At 41.3% G+C, this 19,420-nt stretch overlaps 1 protein-coding gene across 6 annotated transcripts; it reads left to right on the forward strand.

Moving 5' to 3' along the window:
* Window positions 1-212: 212 nt before the first annotated feature.
* On the forward strand, window positions 213-11,627 carry LOC112282802 (E3 ubiquitin-protein ligase UPL3). Of its 6 annotated transcripts, none has more exons than XM_073534086.1 (19): window positions 213-624; window positions 1,514-1,591; window positions 1,842-2,985; window positions 3,410-3,520; window positions 3,833-3,949; window positions 4,069-4,248; window positions 4,373-4,537; window positions 4,746-5,018; window positions 5,143-5,264; window positions 5,377-6,817; window positions 7,271-7,375; window positions 7,517-9,124; window positions 9,306-9,533; window positions 9,643-9,747; window positions 10,013-10,093; window positions 10,217-10,285; window positions 10,422-10,550; window positions 10,750-10,893; window positions 11,052-11,627. In XM_073534086.1, the coding sequence occupies exons 3-19, from the start codon at window positions 2,044-2,046 to the stop codon at window positions 11,115-11,117; spliced, it is 5,886 nt and encodes a 1,961-aa protein (XP_073390187.1). In that variant the 5' UTR covers window positions 213-624; window positions 1,514-1,591; window positions 1,842-2,043; the 3' UTR covers window positions 11,118-11,627. The 6 variants fall into 6 exon arrangements, with proteins under 6 accessions (XP_073390187.1, XP_073390188.1, XP_073390192.1 ...); XM_073534088.2 differs by lacking the exon at window positions 213-624 and adding an exon at window positions 686-984; XM_073534087.1 differs by lacking the exon at window positions 1,514-1,591.
* Window positions 11,628-19,420: the final 7,793 nt, after the last annotated feature.

Consider the following 19,420-nt stretch of genomic DNA (forward strand, 5'->3'; position numbering starts at 1 on the left):
CAATAAAGTAACGTGGCAAGGTCAAACCCGCCTGAAAAAGCAAACGAAAACGAAAAACGCAAACAAACCGCAAATTAAGACCTAAAAAGTAAAAGGCAAGGGAGGGAGAGCGGGGGCGGGGCACATGTAAAGGTGGTCGAGATCAACGCCGGCCCAGAATGTTGACTACCTCGAAATGGGGGGCGAGGATCCATGGCAGGGGCTGATTCGTAGCAGCGCCAAGACGAAGAAGGGCAGAGAGGCGACGCGAGCGGGGCAGAAGGGGGCGGAGTGGGGCGAAGCAACGACGACGAGGGGCAACAAAAGATCTGGGGCGTGATAATAGTGGCAAAAGGCGGAATCCGGAAACTCCTGTCGTGTGCAGTTGCTTCTTTGCCAATCCCCTCCTCTTCCCGTAAGTAAGTCAGGGTTCAATCCCTCTCGGCTTGGCAATGCTCTACGCTCATTCTCACGACCTCAATCTTCCCTTGCGGGCCGCGTCGAGAGCCGGTTGTCTGTAGACTTTGTCTGCAGCTTCTGAAGTTCCGTTCCCGGTTCATCTGTTGCTGACCTCCCCCCCTGTTCCGGAATTGCGGTGCTGCGGCTTTTGATTGTTCGGTTGGACGGGATTGCGTTCTCGATGCGGTAGGTTTGGTTGGGGTTTTTCGCCGGGTGATGTGAATTGCGGTGCGTATTGTGGGAGGTGTAGGATTGGGGAGTGTTGGAGGGGTCAATTTGGGTGGTTTTGGAGGTTGGCTTGTTCGTTCTCGTGGGGGAGAGGTTTAGGGTATGGTTGACTGGCGTTTGGATCTGGTGTGAGGGGCGGTTGTGGTCGTCGTGGAGAACGAAGCAGGTGGGTGGGTTTGTCGATGAGTGGTGTTGGGAAGAGAGAACGAGGAGGAGGGGCAGGAGTGAGAGGCGGGTGGTGATGCGGTGCGCTGTACGCTGCAATTTCGTCGTAGCATTTAGGTTTATATCTTGTTGCGGCAGTTGAAGTCGATCGCGGTACGGCTTTCTATCGATTTGACAATTGTTTGAGTGGTTGTTGGGGTTGAGATGAGGTCTGGGCGTAATTGTGGTATCTATCTCGTAGTGTACCGCTTTAGTTTAGGATTTATCATGAGAGTTTAGACATGAGAGCAAGTCTGTCGTATATGTTAGTGTTTTCTCTCAAGTCTTGGTTGATTGGATTTCGACGTGTCTCGTAGTTCTGTAGCCTTTAGCACTTGGAAGTGGATCTTTTTTTGCTGGTGGACGTGGCAAGTAGTTTTGTGTTCTAGCCTCTTTTATGCAAATTTGTAGGAAAATTACGTTGTTAATTTCGGATTAGGAACGTCCCTGTCATGTATTTGATACAAATTTTTATGCATTTTGCGCTCTCTCGCCTTCATGATAAATTTATATCATTCAGTTGAGAGAAGTGGGATGATATCATAATGATTTTGTATGGTCTTGTGCATGGGGAACAATGTTTAGGTTCCTTAATGTTTTGGATGTTGGCTCTTCGTTATTTCTAAAATATTGCTGGAATCAGGGGCATTTGTTGACTTAGGGGCGTCAAATCATCCGCTTTATCATGTCACCACCGGATTCCCTAACTTATTGACGGCTTGTATGTTCTTCTGACCTGCAAATTTTGTGTATTTAGTTCTGCAAAAGTATTATTCTACACGCTAGACGTAATGTAGCTTTTGAAATCTCAAGTGAGTTGTCTTTTATCGATACAAAAAGGAAGAGTGTTAAATTGTACGCTATCCAAAGCGACCACAGTTCCTGAATTTATCTTGAGGTTTGAGATGATTGTCCTCAGCAGGGGTTGATGGGGAAAGATCAGCCTTACTGAGATAGTTCTTTGTGATTAGCTGTTAGGTCTGCACGGGCGACCGGATTAAGAGAAGCGCTGAGGAATTGCGAATCGCAGATAACTCTCAAGTGGGCAGTTATTTAGTGCGGAATCGATTGCGACAAGATGCAGGCGCCGTTGTCGTTAAATTGGGGCGGGGCTTGAAGAGGAAGAGAGTGGACGCAGGGAGAAGGGGCGAGGACGAGGATTGGGGTTATTTTATGGAAACGCGCAGCCACAAGCGGGTGGAGGCCACGACACATCGGCCATCCCCTCCCACTTCTGCGCGTGCATCGAAGAGAACAAGACATTCTACCGGTGCTAGTGCGTCGTCTGCATCTGGCGCTGAGCCCAATTCTCCTCCTCGCACCCGCCCTTCCACTCGCACGTCTACCGCCACACCTGCTGCCGCATTTACAAAAGAGACTGTAGAAAAAGGAATGGAGACTGGTGCAGAAGCGGTGGCATCAAGTTCCAGGGAGGATCACGGGAAATCGTCAAGCCGGAGAGAGACTGACAAGTCTTTCCCAGACCCGCCGCACAAAGACGAAGAGCAGCGGGGAACCTCAGCAAAGCACACGGAAATGGAGAAATCAAAAGAGAAAGAACTGGAAAAAGAGCAAGGTAACGCGAGGGTAAGGCAAAGGAACAAGAAAGCGGAGAGAGAAGAAAGAGAAAACGCTACCAACGCTGCTACCAGTAGTGGCGACGATGAGGTAGGCAACAATTTGCATCAGGACATCGCTTCCGCCAGCAGCGCCCTCCATGGGCTGCTTCGAAAGCTCGGTGCCGACCTTGGTGATCTGATGTCCTTGCCAACGCTCTCGTCACATCAAAACAGCAGGTTGAAAAGAATCCTTTCAGGGTTGCGGGCAGATGGAGAGGAGGATCGACAATTAGAAGCATTGTCCCAATTGTGCGAGCTTCTGTCGATTGGGACCGAAGAGTCTTTGAGCAGCTTTTCCGTGGATTCATTCGTGCCGGTTCTAGTAGGGTTGCTGAATTATGAGTACAGTCCAGATATCATGTTGCTGGCGGCCAGGGCTTTGACGCATTTGTGCGACGTGTTGCCATCTTCGTGCGCTGCGGTGGTGCACTACGGTGCCGTACCGTGTTTTTGCGCCCGATTGCTAACAATCGAGTACATCGACCTAGCAGAACAGGTAGAGCTGAAATGGATGCAAAGCGTGAGATGAGTTGGGAATTGCGGCTGTGGATGAGGCATGTCCTATGGGTTGTTTTGTGTGAATCCATGTGACGATGATGGTGTGGATGGCGGAAACACGAATAGTAATGAGTCTGACTTTGGTCTGAGGTGGTTACGATGGAGAGTCGGGTGGTTGTGGTTTCGTGCAGTGGTGGCATGTGTTGTAGTTACATGTGGGTCTGCCATTTGGTAGGTGTTGTGAGTATCGTTGCAGTATCTCTGGCGGCAGGTAATTAGTAGAGGGATGGTTGTGTTAATTTGGAGGTTGAGTTAAGATCTTCAAGGAAGCGATGCAACGTAAATGCCGGCCTTGTAGGAAGAGAGAGAGGTGTAGCATGTGGAGGGTGGTTAACATGATTGTGTGTTGGGGTTGTGTGCAGTCTTTGCAGGCATTGGAGAAGATTTCTCACGAGCATCCGACCGCGTGCCTGCGCGCGGGAGCACTGATGGCGGTGTTGTCGTATTTGGATTTCTTTTCCACCGGTGTTCAGGTGAGCATTTGTGAGAGGCATGCGTGAAGGTGGGTGGAGAGCAAGCTGCTGTTTAAGTAGATGCTTGGTTGCTGTAGGGCGTGTGATGTCGGAAGGTGTGAAAAGAACTGCGATTCGTGGGGTGAGATTGGGTGTAGGGATAAATGGTATTCCACATTGTGTAGGACAGGTTGGCGAGAAATGGGGATGGGGTAGGCTTGGGCGTGGGCGAGGTATGCGGGTAAAGGAGCGAGTAGGTTTAGGGCATGTGAAAGTAGTGGCGAGTCTTTTCGCGGAGCAAGTGTGACTGTTGTGGGCGTGCGGTGGGTGCAGAGAGTTGCCGTTTCCACCGCGGCAAATATGTGCCGACAGCTACCTTCAGATGCGGCAGATTTCGTGACGGAAGCCGTTCCTCTGCTGACGAGCATGTTGCAGTATCAGGACTCGAAGGTATGAGTATTAACTTGAAAATGGAGTGCTTGAATGGGTGAGGAGTGGATGGTCTGTGTGAATGGATCGAAATTTGAGCCAAGAGTGTATTGGGGGTTAATAATGTGGGCCGGGAACAGGTGGTGGAGCAAGCGTCAGTGTGTCTTAGTCGCATCGCAGAAGCGTTCGGAGCGTCGTCGGAGAAGGTGGACATGCTATGTTCACATGGGTTAATACCGCAAGTGGCACGCCTGATTTCAGTGGGCAATTCATCGATGGGCCTGGTTCCGCAGGCGTCTCTGAGCACGTCAACGTATACGGTATGTGAGCGAGGGCGGGGGGAGGGCGTGACATCAGATGTGGGTAGATGTGAGTTGTGTATGTGGATGCGGGTGATGTTGGAGGGACGGCGTTTCTGAGGGTGGCAGGGGTGTTTGTGTGCAGGGCTTGATCCGGCTGTTGTCGACGTGTGCGAGCGGTTCAGCTGGTGCAGCGGAAAGTCTACTGAAGCTTCGGATAAGCAGCACCCTGAAGGACGTGCTGGCAGGGTCAGGGCTGATTTCGAGCACGTCCGTGACTGCCTCGCCCGTGAACAGGCCACCAGAACAGGTACGCATCTTTGGATTGTTTGTGGCTTATGAAGGTTCGGTAAGAGAGGTTTTAGGTGGAGTAGTGGGTGAGGACATGGTGGATGAGATACATGGGATGATGAATGTGTTGCTGTGGTAAGCGAGGGTCAGGACAGAGCAGTGGAGTGTTGTAGCTTTGAGAGTGAGAGCATGCGTTGACATGGAGTGGGTGAGTTGTGTGGGAGCAGCTGTACGAAATCGTGACGCTGGTGAATGAGCTGCTGCCACCACTGCCGGATGCTCAGGCAGTCCCTTTAGCTGCGTCGTCGTCGTCGGCGTCGTTGACTTTGGGTGGCGGAACTCGGGGTGGACGGAAGCATTCGGGGGTGACAATCGTCAGCAGGGCGGAGGAATGTGGGAGTGGCGTGGGAGTGGAAACGACGGCTCGTGAGATACTCCTCCGAAATCAGCCGGAGCTGCTGGAGCAGTTTGGCAACGACTTGTTCCTAGTGCTTGTTCAGGTGAGGGAAGTGACGCAAGATGGGAGGGGGCGGTGATGCGGTGGATAGATGTTGCGACGTGAATGGAGTTGTGTTATGCGTTTGAGGGTATTTAGACTCAATGTTTGGTGGGTGCCCGTGGCAGGTGTATGGGTCAAGCGTGAATCCTCCGGTTCGACTCAAGTGTTTGGCGGCGATCATCAAACTGATCCACTTCAGCACGCCGGAGATGTTGCAGTCTTTGCTGCAGGAGTCGAACATATCGAGGTATACAGACGTGAATGGGAATGTGGGGACTTTACACGGAAATAGATGGTGGTTAGAAATTATTTGAGTGGAGAGGTTGATAACCTTGCTTCGATCGTGGGATTGGTTGCAGCTTCTTGGCGGGCGTGTTGGCGTCTAAGGACATGTCGCTTCTGACAATGGCGTTGCAGATAGCGGAAATGCTGATGCAAAAGCTTCCGGAGGTGTTTGCTAAGATGTTTGTGAAGGAAGGGGTAGTGCATGCGCTGGACACGCTCATAGCTTCGGAGCAAGTGGGAGTTTTGTCCCCACCAGGTGGGTCTCGGTCTGTGGATTTGACAAATGCAGTGGTGACTGCTAGCGGAGGGATCCTGCCTCCACCTCGACCTCGAAGGGGAGGGTCGAGCAGGAGGAAGTCGATGGGGAGCACGGACGAAGAGGCGGGGTTGTCGACGAGCGCTCCGTCACTTACGACTATCGCTTCGCCTCTCTCCGGGGGCGAGTCTTTGCGGGCGACCCGGTCTGGGCTACGGGCGAGCGCGGTCGCGCGTGCGAAGAGGATACGCGAGACGCACTTTCCTGGAGACGCAGGGGCGGCGGAAGAGGGCGTGACGGAGAGTCTGCGAAAGCTGAAGACGTTGTGCGCGCAGCTGAACGGAGAGATAGGTGGTGGACAGGGGAAGGAGAAGGGTCGAGATGGTAGGGGAGGAGCAAGGTTGAGCGAGGAGCAGCTCGGTGCGGTGGTGAGAGAACTGCTGAGAGAGCTGAGTGCGGGGGACGGCGTATCGACGTTCGAATTCGTGGGGAGTGGAGTGGTGGGGAGCTTGATAAACTATTTCATGTGCGGCAACACGACGAAGGAAAACGTGGAGGACCCAGGACTGCGAGAGCAGGCGCTTAAGAGGATGAAGCAGTTCATAGAGGTCACACTGCCTCGGGATGTGAGCGTGAGCAGCAGCGAAGCCCCTCTGACTCTGCTGGTGCGGAAGCTGCAGAATGCGCTAGCATCGTTGGAGCGATTTCCGGTGGTATTGAGCCACGCACCTCGGTCGAACAGCGGTACGGCAAGCATCGCGGCAGGCTTGAGTGCGCTGACCCAGCCTTTTAAGCTGCGGCTGTGCAGGGCGACGGGGGACAAGTCTGTGCGAGATTATTCGAACAACATCGTGCTGATCGAACCGCTGGCAACACTAATCGCAGTGGAGGACTTTCTGTGGCCACGGGTGAAGCGTCACGAGCGGACATCCTCAGCAGCGGCGGGCGCAGCGAGCACAAGCGAGGCTAGTGCTCCCATACCGGTGCCGAATGCAGATCGACGGCCGTCTACGCGGTCTCGAAGTGCAGCGGCGGCAGCAGCAGCAGCCGTGGCGGCGGCAGGGAGTGGGAGGAGTTCGGAAGGTTGGGGTGGTGCGAGTGGGACGAAAGGCAAGGGGAAAGCCGTTAATCGGTCGTTGGGGACAAGTCCGGGCGGTGACGAGTCGCGCGGACCGGAGACCCGAAATGCAGCTGCTCGACGTCGTGCAGCAGCTGCGAGTGCGTCAACTGGGAAGGCTGCATCGGAAGGCGAAAGTGAGGTGTGTGTGGGTTGTCAGGGGGGCAGAGTAAGAGTGAGTGTGGATGACGGTTTCTTGATGGGATGATATTCTGGGCATGGTGATGATGAGTTGTGGCAGGGTGGTGGGTGGCTTTAGTGACATGGTAAGGTGAATGGGATACACCGTGCGTTTGTGGGATGGATGCATGCGTGGGAGTCTGAGCAGTGATGAATCGTGGTAGAATTGTTACTGGATGGCCCGTAGATTGCAGGTATACTAGTATTGGTGCCATGGCCATGGCGATGTGGAGGAGTCGTGTTTGATGAGGTACGGCATAGGCGGGATCGATATTAGCAAGCTGTGGTGGTGAGATTGGTATGCATACCCGTAGCAAATCGTTCGCGGTATTGATGGACATTGAAGGTTGCATGTATAGGAGGTGTGTGTGAAGGTTGTTGAGAGGTGGATTTTGGATGATGTCGGGAGTGGCAGGAGGATGTGGAGGTTTCGCCAGTGGAGTTGGAGGAAGCAGTGGCGATGGACGAAGACGATATCTCTGAGGAGGAAGACGAGGACGAGGAGGATGATCGGGACGATGTGAGCGACTGTTGTTTGTTACTCAATGATGTCATTGATGTGGATTTGGGACTCCGGAGTGGGTGGTATTGAAGTAGTTGTGTTTGTAGAAATAGCATAAGTAGGCAGTTCGTTGAAAATTTGTTTGCGTATGTATTTCAGGATTTCGGAGACGATCCAGTGGCGTCGTGTAAGGGAGACCGAGTTCATGACGTGCAACTGGGTGACGCGGAGGGCGGGGCCGTAGCCTCGTCAAGTGAAGCGTCGCAACCCTCGGGGGATGCGAGCGTGGCGAGCAGGACGGGGACCTTGACATCGGGTGCGGAGTCAAGTGGGATGAGAACGCCAGGAGCTCGCGGTGCATTGTCATACGCGGCGGCAGCACTGGCGAGTGCGGGTGTGAACGGCAGTCGGGGTGGTGGTCGTGAACGCAAGTCGTTAGGAGCGGCGATGACATCGAATTCGCCTCCCAAGCTGATGTTTAGTCTAGGAAGAAACCAGTTGAACCGGATGTCGACAATATTCCAGGCCATTCAGCGTCAGGCGGTGGTGGAAGAGGATGAGGAGGAGCGTTATGGGGGGTCGGAGCATGGCGGGGGCAGTGGACGCAGACTGTGGGATGAAGTGTACACAATCACGTACCAGAGGGCAGATGCGAACGGAGAGGCGTCGCTGTGCGTGAGTGGGAAATCGGCAGGCGCGAGTCCTCGGGGCAAGGGATGCGGGTCGGCGATGGACGGCTCGTGGCAGCAGGCGTCGCTTCTGGACAGCACGCTGCAAGGAGAACTGCCTTGTGACTTGGACAAATCGAACAACTCTTACAGCATTTTGTTGCTGCTGCGAGTGTTGGAGGGGCTGAACAGGCTGGCACCTCGTCTGCGTGCTCAGGGCGCATGGGAAGCGTTCGCCGCAGGAGAGGTGGATAGGGTGGAGGAGTCCCCAGGGGCGGGGCCGTTGGTTCCTCGGGAGGAATTTTTGAGCAGCAAGCTGACGCCAAAGTTGGCACGTCAGATGCAAGACGCGCTGGCGCTGTGCAGTGGTGGATTGCCTTCTTGGTGTGGGCAGTTGACTCGGGCTTGCCCATTTCTGTTTCCATTCGAAACCCGGAGGCAGTACTTCTATTCGACGGCCTTCGGGCTGTCGCGGGCGCTGCAGAGACTGCAACAGCAGCAGAACGCGGACGGGTCAGCGGCATCGAACGATCGGGAGCTGAGAGTGGGGAGGTTGCAGCGTCAGAAGGTGCGGGTGTCTCGACAGCGGATTCTGGAGTCGGCGGCGAAGGTGATGGAACTGTATGCGGGGCACAAGGCGGTGTTGGAAGTGGAGTATTTTGGGGAAGTGGGGACGGGGCTGGGTCCTACGCTTGAGTTCTACACTCTGCTGAGCCACGAGCTGCAGAAGGAAAAGCTGAATCTGTGGCGGTCGGAGATGAGGTTGAAGTCGGAGGCTACAGTGGGGGTGGAGTCGGCGGAGGTGGACACGATGGACGCGGACGTGGAGATGGTTGGGGAGGTGGAGGCGGTGTCGACGGGAGAGAGCGGTCGGGGGAGCGCGGAGGGGGAAGTGAGTTGCATAGAATACGTTACCGCTCCGCAGGGGTTGTTTCCCCGTCCTTGGCATCCGGATACGGACCCTGCGAGTAACAAGAATTACTGGAAGGTATTGGAGCACTTTCGGCTGCTGGGGCGAGTGATGGCTAAGGCGCTGCAAGATGGACGGTTGCTGGACGTGCCGTTGTCAACAGCGTTCTGCAAGATCATTCTGGGCCAGGCAAGTGGATTAGTGATGGGGAGACGCTGTTGGATATGGAGTGTGGTTTGCATGGGTTGGTTCGGGACGGTTGGTGTGTTCGAAAGTGGGGTTGTGAGTGTGTGGTTGTGGCTTGGTCACGGTAGCAGCATTTTGCAAGAGGCGTGTGTGTGACGCAGTTGATGTTGGTGGTTGGGTGCAGGAGTTGGACTTGTACGACATGCAGACGGTAGATCCGGACCTGGGGCGGACGCTGTTCGAGATGCAAGGTTTGATTCAACGGAAGCAGTTTCTGGAAGGTCACGGCGGGAAGCGGGAGGAGGTGGAGGCATTGAATTTTAGGGGGTCGAAGTTGGAGGACCTTTGCCTGGATTTCACTCTTCCTGGGTACCCTGAGTACGAGCTGAAGAGCAACGGTCGGGAGGTGGCGGTACGTGGAGAGGCTTGGACTGGGTGGTGATTTTTTTGTGTTTGAGGGGAAGCTGCAATGGACGTGGTAGGGGCGTGGATTGATTAAAGTGGGTTGCATTCACTTTCAGGTAGATCTGGACAACCTGGAAGAGTACGTGTCGATGGTGGTGGAGGCGACGGTGAAGGTGGGAATCGCAGCTCAGATCGAGGCGTTTCGAGCCGGTTTCAACCAGGTATAGTGTTGGTTGTTGATGGGTGATATAGAAGGCCGCGCAGCCGGGCCAGATGGATGCTCGTTTATACTAGTGGGGTGTTGTGATGGTTCTGGTGAGTTTATGGCTGTGATTGGGGTTTGTATAGGTGGTGCATGAGTGGTGGTGAATGGCATGTGGTTTTTGCAGCAGGAGGTGTGGGTGTCGGACAGGGTGTGTTGGGGTGATAGTGGGAGAAGAATTTGCAAGGGTTGATGGTAATGCTGAGTTGGATGCGAGTGTGCAGGTGTTCCCGTTGTCTTCTTTGCAAATTTTCAGCGAGGATGAGCTGGATTATCTGCTCTGCGGGCGTAGAGAGCTATGGGCGGTAAGATTGTGTGCGCAATCGCACTGTCGAGTGATGGTTTTGGTGGTGGAGTGAAGGGAGTGCATGGTTTGATGTGTTAGATGAGGTACTGACCTGATATTTGTGTGGGTCTGTGGAATGCAGCCGGAGTCTCTTCCGGATATCATGAAATTCGATCATGGCTATACTGCGTCTAGTCCGCCTATCCGAAACGTAAGTAGTTGGTTTTGCACGAATCTCTTACGAAATAGGTAGGTTGTGCATGGGGTTGGGGTGTGCATGTGTGTGTGGAAAGGATAAGGCAGGGCTGGGTTTTGGGAGTTGACATGAGGATGTTGGTGTGATGCAGCTGTTGGACATTATGAGCGAGTTGAGTCCGGAGGATCAGCGAGCATTTTTGCGGTTTGTGACGGGAGCACCGCGGCTACCTCCCGGGGGGCTCGCAGCATTGAATCCGAAGCTTACGATCGTTCGAAAAGTGGGTTTGGAATTGAGTTTTGTGAACGATGTGGTGCACATGCCAAGTGGGGTGTATGTGTGTTGGGGGGTGGGGGGGTGTTTGGGTGCGTCAAATGAGCCGAGATTGGAGCAGATCTGGGCATTTCATTGGGTGTGCATGAGAATGCTGTCGGTTGAAGCGGGATTCTGATTAAGAGGGGTGGTTGAATGGTTGGCAGCACCCGACTGACGGTAGCGGCGTGCCACTTGGTAGCACACCACCGGGAGCCTTAGCAGGGTTGGGGACCACGTTGGCGGACAAAGACCTGCCCAGTGTGATGACATGTGCAAACTACCTGAAGCTTCCTCCGTACTCGTGCAAGGTTAGGATGTTCGTGGTGGAAGTTGGTGCGGGGTTGCATTGTTTGGGGGTGCACGCGTGTAGCCTAGTTAGTTATGGGTGGAGATGAATCGATTTAGTTGTGACGTGTTGGCATGGTGAGTAAAGTTGGTACTGAATGGGTGTGGGTGATGTTCACAGGAGATCATGAGGAAGAGGTTGTTGTACGCGATCCATGAAGGGCAAGGGTCGTTTGACCTGTCCTAAAGATACAAGTGTTTAATTATTGGTGTGTAGCGTCTCAGATTTGAGACCGTAATTCGTGGAAGAAGTTAAATGGGATGCTTCGAGCGCGTTAGTTGACGTTATGGTAATGGAACGGTACTGTGACGCAGGAATGACTCGTTTCCAATCTAATGTATGTAGTGGACATTTAAGGTGGAGTGGTTTGCGGACGGTGCTGATGGTTTTTTTGGCAATGTGAGCACGACATGCGGTAGACATTATCTGGTAGTTGCATGGCCATCCAAATCGAAGAGAGATGCAGAGGCGTCTCGTTGTGCAGAGCAGCTTGTGTGGCTGTATGTGTCGCTGATTATGCAACCGCTAATCGGGGATTAATGAGTGTTAAGGTTAACAATGCTGGCAGGTCGTATGATGTGCTGGAGAACTGGGTATTCAGGATTTTTAGTTCAGAAAAATGGACCGGATAGTCAGGTGAAGGTGTAAGGAGTGATTTTCATTAAAGTGATTCGTTTTTTGATTGATCGGACACAATTTGGCGGAAGTATAACGATTGGTGTTTTGTTATGTATGATGTGATGTTTCCTTATTTTTTCTGAATCACTTTGGATTTTACATGTGTACTTTCCAGCGCATTAATTTGGTCTTTCTATTGGGCAGTTGTCATTTGTTGGCATCTTAATGAATTTGACAATGTCAGGTTTGAGAAACAATTTTGGCTGCCTTAATACTTGCTTACGAGCTGATGAGCACTTTGATCAATCGTTGATTCTAACTGCTTTTGTGGGAACTAAATTCCAAACTATCAGTATCGGTAGCAAAGCGAGAAAGGATGTTGAGATTGAGTTGCTGCATGCACTGGAAGGATTTTGTTTTGAACTATTGTAGGCACGTTGAAGTCAACATTGTAATTACGACAATCATAATATTCTCTTCTTCCTCTCCTTTTGAAACAAGGTATACCCATTGCCAAGCCTTCTTAGTGTAAGACATTTCACCGTAATCTAGGTCATCATCCTTAAATCATACCTTTTGATATTGGACAATTTACTTAATCTAGGATGACATAAGGTAGTTTTTGAAATTTAAATAGGAGCTTGTCCCTTTTGTACAATTCTAACAAGCACAAGTACTTAAGCCTTCTTTCATGTCCTTCATTAGTGTTGTACATTAAAAAATAAATGTTCTATACTAGAAAATTTGTATTTTACATTACTTAATACAAAACAGGGAGAATAATGTCCAACATTAGAAGGGTTTGCAAATTGCTTTGAGTGATGAAATAACAAAGAGAACACATAATTACAAGGTTTAAGTGTTATTAAATTTCCTAATAATACTATTTTGAAAACCTTATATATATATATTTGTGTACCTATTGCAGAACTACCTCTAGACTTACAAAGAGAGAAAGACAATGTTTTTGAAAATGGTGTTCATTTAAGACAACTCCAAATTTGTTGGAGCTAAATAAAGTTTGAAATTTTAGTATGCTTGCACTTGTGATAAAAGATTGCCAAGACAAATGTGGATAAGATGGTGCAATAATGAAAGAAGTGTTGCCTACAATAGAATTGAGGACAAAGATAGGAATAAAATAAGAACATTTGTACTCTACGAAGGAATATGTAGAAGTTAAGAGTTGAACTTAACATTCCATGCACCTTTGCTGCCACCCTATCTACTATATTTAGCATCTCTAGTGCTTAAAGATACATTTGAATAAATTTATATTTAAACAAAGAAATTTTGTGCCTCTTCTTATTGCCTATATATTGTTTGCTTTGTGCACTAGGGCAATGACTACAAGCAAGGAATAGAAAGGAATGTGCCATGTAGATAATAACCTATAGAACATAATTCATCAATAGACTCTAGTAGAAGGGAGTTCAGCAGAATTGCATTTAGAAAAGCTACAATTGCCACATTTACTTGGATTTTGTTTTGGCATCAATCTTTATATACAAATATTATCTATCATAATTTTTTATTAAGTTAAATTTTAATATGTTAGTTTCTATGCAATGTGTTTGTAGCATTTACTATCATAATTGATATACATAGTTTAATCTTAACTTGTCCTATAATTTAGTTATAAATTAGATTTATTTTATTTATTATTTTAAAATTACAAGATAATACAAGGTTAGTGATGCATATTAGCATTAGTAATACTAAACACTTTATTTCAAATTAAAAATATATATATTTTAATTTTTTATTTGAAGTATTTTGTATTTTTTCTTTTAAAGTGTTCTTTTATCTTTGATAAATTCTCTTTGTTTTTGCTCTTATTTAGGATGACATTACTTCTAAAAAAATTTAAATTTACTTGTAATATCTGTAATACATATAGTCAAGATTTTATAACACACTTTTCAAGATGATTGTTTGAGCAATTAATTTTTTTGCAAGGATTTGAAGAAATAGAGTAGCTAAGAAGTGTCTATAATAGCAAAAGAATTTATAAAGATAGGATGAATTTGTAAAGGTGGAAAGTATGTATCTATTCTATCTAGATTTTACTTCAAATTTAATTTTTCTAAACCAAAATATTTTATTATTGTAAGGTTTTGTAGCAATGTCAATAAATTTTATTGACCATCATATTGATGTTTATATACCTTAGAAGCTTATCTTATAGGTTAAGAATTATTGCACAATTGAGTATATATATGCATCTTTTTATTAAATATAGATGTTTTATATAAGCATATTTTATTATTATTATAAGAATTGAGTCACTTACTCATTTTTATTATTTTTATTATATATAATAATGTTATATACTACTATAAATGAATTTAAATAAATTTATGTAAAGTGAGTATTACCAATGTGCAAGTATTTAAAACCAAGTGAGAAGTACTTTGAATCTATTTAATCAACTATTTTAGGAGCTATAAATTGGTATTAAATTTTAAAGTAGTGATGTCATTGAGTGGGTTAATGAAAAGAGTATGTGTTTAAAGATAGGTCATAATTTAGATAATTTTTTGCTAATCATATTCCATGTGTATAGACTATGTAAAAAAATTCCATTTTGATATGTGGTGTAATTGAGTTTTTAGTCAATATATAAATGTAAATTATATTTAATATGCTTGTTCTATAAATATTAATATTATAAACTATGTATATTTCTAGATGAATTATATTCACTTTTTATTTGTATAAGTATTTTTTTTCATATATCTTTATGACATGTGACATAAGATGGAATTTTAAGCAATTTATAAAAAACCTACAATGTTATTCAATTTAAATTATAATTTTTTTGTAATTTATTTTTTTATTAAGTGAAATTAGTCGATTTTTTATTTTATCATTGGATACCAATAAAATAATATTTCAAAAAATAAGATCAAAAGAAATAAATATAATTTTTTCAGCATATGTTGTGCTTAACATTGTACATTCATTATAAATTGTAAATTATTTCTAAAGACATGCCAATAATTTTAAAATTTTGTTTTGGTATTTTGGTATTTTTTTTAATGCATTTTATATGAATTGATTAACATATCAGTTATTATAGTTTTCTATTTATAAAGTTTTAAATAAATAAATATAATTAATAATATATATCAAAGTTATTATCTAAATGTTGATAAAAGATATTAGACAATTGTATTTGGTTGATGTCTAAATTTTTAATAAATAATTTATAGTAATTTCAAATTGGTATTAAAGCTTCAAATTAAAAAAAAATATAAGAATAAATAAATAGATAAATAAATAGAAGTATCATTTTAAATATTAGATATTTTTTTAGAATGTTTAATATTAAATTACTTAAATAAAGTGGTTTTAATGGTGTTAAGAATAAAAACTCAAAGAATGTACATAAATAAGTGAGACATATATCAAAAAAAGATAACAAAAACAAAATAAGAAGGTATGTATATTTAAGAAGAAATTGAAATGGCTATTGGTGAAAACTAAAAAACTATAGACTCTTGAAATTAGACTAGAAGTAAGAAAGAAGTTAATAAAAGTGAGGAAGACATCATTCTTACCTCTATATGTACTATCTAACTTAGAGCTATGTGGTGAAGTTCTATAGGATTTTTGATACATATCTAATATGACAAGTTTTTTATATATGTCACATGGCTAAATTGTACCACAAGTTTTTAGCCTATCAATCACCCACAAACATGTATAAAGTCAAATTTTCTTTTATAAAGCTTCTCTACAAAATTTATATAATTTATTTATTTGTACTTATTTCTATCCAATTTCTCTTATTTAAGTAAATATTAGAGTCAATGATATCCATAACATTATCTCTTCTTGTCGAGACAAGTTCTATAAAGAGTGGTGATTATATGTTGAAGAAGTCTAAAAAGTAAGAAATTAAAATTTTCATACTTTGATCTTTATTTCTTTTGAAGATAGTTAATAGGTCCTCTCAATTATCAATAATGTCCTTACAAGTGTAGAAAGACTATCCTATTATTTGATCATTTTTTAGGCCTTCATAACTTTTTTCAAATAAACATTTTAAACTTCATGAAAAGTGGTTTTTACTTCCAATAAAATCACCAAACATTAAAAGTTTCTTCCAGAGTTGTAATACTAGATGTGTTATATCTTACCATCTATTCAAAAAAAACATATTGTTATTAAAGGACTTCATTTCTATAATGTTGTTTCAAAAGTTGTAATAATTTTAATGTCTCGTTCCGTTGAATTCAACAAACAATAGTTCTTGATTTGAATCTATTAGTTGTTGATTTTTTATATCCATAGCACTTCAAATAAAAAATATATATATAAATAATAATAAAAGATAGAATAAAATCTTCATTAAACGTGTTGTATTATGTGGCAAAGAATTACTTGAATTTTTATCTTATTTTTAATAGATGTGGTCAATAAAAAAAATATTCAAATTCTTTACTATATTTTTAATTTTTTTAAATAGCTTCTATTTAAGTTTGATAATATCATATCCACATTAATGTACAAGATATTTCAACCTACTTTGGCACAACCTTGAATATAAAACTTCTTGTACCTCAAATTTTTGATGATTGTCTATTTCTATAGGAAGAAGTGGTATTTGTATTCTTCTTGGTATATTTATTATTTTACATGGCTCAAAAAAAGATACATCAAATAAATAATGGATTATTATAAGCTCTATTAAGTATAGCTAATATACAAGTCAATTGATTTATTTATAAATAAAAGGATAATTTAAGTTTATAATAATCTAACTTTTCATAAGAATAAACTATCTTAATATTGTAAAAAAAATAATCATATTTTGTTGCTAATGTAGAATTGAAATTATTCTTTATAATAGACATGTTTATTGATCTTTTGTTGTTCTAGAGGTTCTTTTAGTTCTGCTTTTATTATTACATTTAGTTCTAATAAATAATTTTTTAAATATTTTGTATCAAAATTAATAATTTTTGCAAAGTCAGTATCAAATTATGGATGATAACCATCAAATTGGTGATTATTGAGTAGAAAAAGAAAATGAATTATTATAAGCAAGCTTTGCTAATGACAAAAGAGTTATTTTATTATTTTAATGATAATTAATGGTCTATCTTGAATATTTTTTTACTACGTAATTTACAAGTTTTATTTGTCTATTAATTCAAAGATAGAAAGCCAAAGTTAGTTCTATGTACATATTCAATATCTTGAAAAGAAATTTTTAAAATCTTCATACATATTGAATCTGTCTATCTAATGTAATATCTTTTGACAATCTATTATTACAATAAATATTATAAAAAAAAAATTTAGAAATTTCTTCAACTATAATAGATTTTTATATTGTATGAAATGTGCCATCTTAGTAAAATAATCTGCTATCACAAATATAGAGTCATAAGAACTTGAGATTAGAAGATTCAAGATAGGATCTATAGAAAAAAAAAAAATCAAAGTTTTTCTAATACTAGTAATGATTAGAGAAGTTTGTAAGATTGATGACAATGAATTTCGGACCTTGAAAAAAAATATCACATAATTATACAAAATATTTAATTTTCTTCTATATTTGAGGCCACCAAAACTCTCTTAAGATTGACTCCAAAGTTATGTTGTATTAAAAATGTCTCATAGTTGGAAACTTATAACAAGCTTAAAAAACTTGTATTAATATTTTACATGCTCATACATATAAGTATCTTTCAAAATAGAGTAGATTTTTTTGAATTTAAAATTATAAATATCATAAGATTTAGAAGAATTATTTCCAAAATCATGAACAAAGAGATCTAAGGATATATACATGATTGAACTTGATTTTAAAAAGTTGAATTAATATTTAATGTTGATTTAATAGCTGAAAGATAAAATTTCTTTGGCGTTAAAAAAATATTTTTTTTTTGATATAAAAACATGAATTTCTTTCTTTTGGCATTGAATAAGAATATCTAAAAAATATAGGTGATAAATTGTGTTATTTTTTTAGCCAATAGGTAATATTGAACTCATATCTTGACAATGACATGCTTCAATAGACTTAGCAATAATTCAAAAGGCGTGCTTATATACAATACTTGAGATTTTTGTAATTTGCATAAATAATTATAAGACTAAAAACACCTTCTACATAATAGCTTTATTCTTAAAATAAATCAATAATTACAAAATGATCTTTTTTATGGATCTCATAGTTAATCTTAGCTATTGAAAAAGAAATTGAATAAAAATCTATAAGATCTAGTTTGTTATTTGCTTCTATTTATAATAATATTTTATTAAATTTAAAGTTTAATATTTTTTCTATAAAAAATTACTTTAGAAAAGTTAATATAATATAAGATTAGTATAGAAATAAAAGTTGATTTAAAATCTTCAAATGTTGCTTCAATTTTTTTTTTCTATTTAAGTTTGTCTTTACAAGTCAAATATAAGTGGAATTATAATTTAAAAAATATATCTTAATAAAATTTTAATAATAATTAGAAAATTTCTGAAATTATTGGATATTTTTATTATACTTAAAATCTTTTATTCTATAATAATTTTAATTTTATTAGAATTCATCATAAGGCTATTATTTCAAATGATATATTTTAAGAAATTAATTTAAGTTTTGTGAAATATATACTTTTTAATCTTGGTGTATAATCAGATATCTTTAAGTTTTTGTAACAGAAGATAAATATAAAGCTTATACTCTTTTGTGATTATAGAATAAATTAAAATATTTTTTAAATAAAATAAAATAAAATAAACTAAAAAATATTTAAAATAATATGTATTAGATATTAAAAAATGATAGGCATATTCTTAAGTCCAAATGGCATAATATTGTATTCAAAATGCCTATACTTTGTTCAAAGTGCAATCTTTTATTCATTTCTCTCTTTAATGCCTACTAGATTATATGCTCATTATAGATTTATTTTTATACAGATTTTTTCTTGATTCAATTGATTGAGATTCTTAATATTAAAGATAGAAGGTACCTAGTCTTGATTGTAAAGTCTTGATTGTAAAAAAAAAAAAAAAAAAAAAAACCATCTATAATATTTACATGCATAAGTTTATTTTTTTTTATTTAAGATATTTTAAATATTTCATCAAAGTCTACATCTGAAAAAGAAGCTAAAAAAAGAAACTTTATGATTTTAGGTCCTAAATAAATATCTATTATAAAAATAAATAAAAATATTCTAAAAAAAATAACATCTTTACTAAGTATTATATAAGATTTTAGCTACATAATTAGATAAACCTATTTTAATTAGATAAACCTATTTTCTAACATATTATCTTCTTCATCAAATATGCTTTTTATTTTGTAGATGTGTTCTTTATTTGAATGATATTAAGAAATATTCTTAGATTCTCTACAGTATAAGTACAATCATTCTTAACAATGTGAAGTCTTTTCTTGCTCAATAGTAGGTTTAAAATATATTGCACCAATTTATATGTCTTCTACTTTCAAATATTGGTTTTGAAAAGACATTTGTCTTGCCATTGAATTATAAAAATGTTGAAGGCTACTTATACAACTTTCAAATCAAAGACCAACAAGCCTATTGTCACACTTGATATCAAAGTCAATTACTTCACTAAATATTTGAAGATCTTATAAATTTAGCATCAATTTTTTATCTCATATTATAATCTATAGAAAAATTGGTTGATGAATGCAGCATCATTCCACTTAATATCAATTGAAAGTTGTAAAAAAGTAAAGAATATGATGTTACCAATTAATTCTCTTAATGCAAAATACAAATCTTATGTGTTGCCTTTACTTAATCATACTCTCATTCTACATCTCATTTTTAAACACATTCAGATCTTTTGTTTTTGTACATACAATAAAATTAATGTTT

This window comes from Physcomitrium patens, chromosome 5, assembly GCF_059467195.1.
Source record: "Physcomitrium patens ecotype Gransden chromosome 5, ASM5946719v1, whole genome shotgun sequence".
Lineage (NCBI taxonomy): Eukaryota > Viridiplantae > Streptophyta > Bryopsida > Funariales > Funariaceae > Physcomitrium > Physcomitrium patens.

Bases quoted from the DNA above. Each gene is read 5' to 3' on its own strand.
- LOC112282802 (XM_073534086.1), top strand. From the start codon at position 2,044: ATGGAAACGCGCAGCCACAAGCGGGTGGAGGCCACGACACATCGGCCA. The intron at 6,818-7,270 runs GTGTGTGTGGGT...CGGGAGTGGCAG, and splicing joins CATCGGAAGGCGAAAGTGAG to GAGGATGTGGAGGTTTCGCC. The intron at 9,125-9,305 runs GCAAGTGGATTA...GGTTGGGTGCAG, and splicing joins GCAAGATCATTCTGGGCCAG to GAGTTGGACTTGTACGACAT.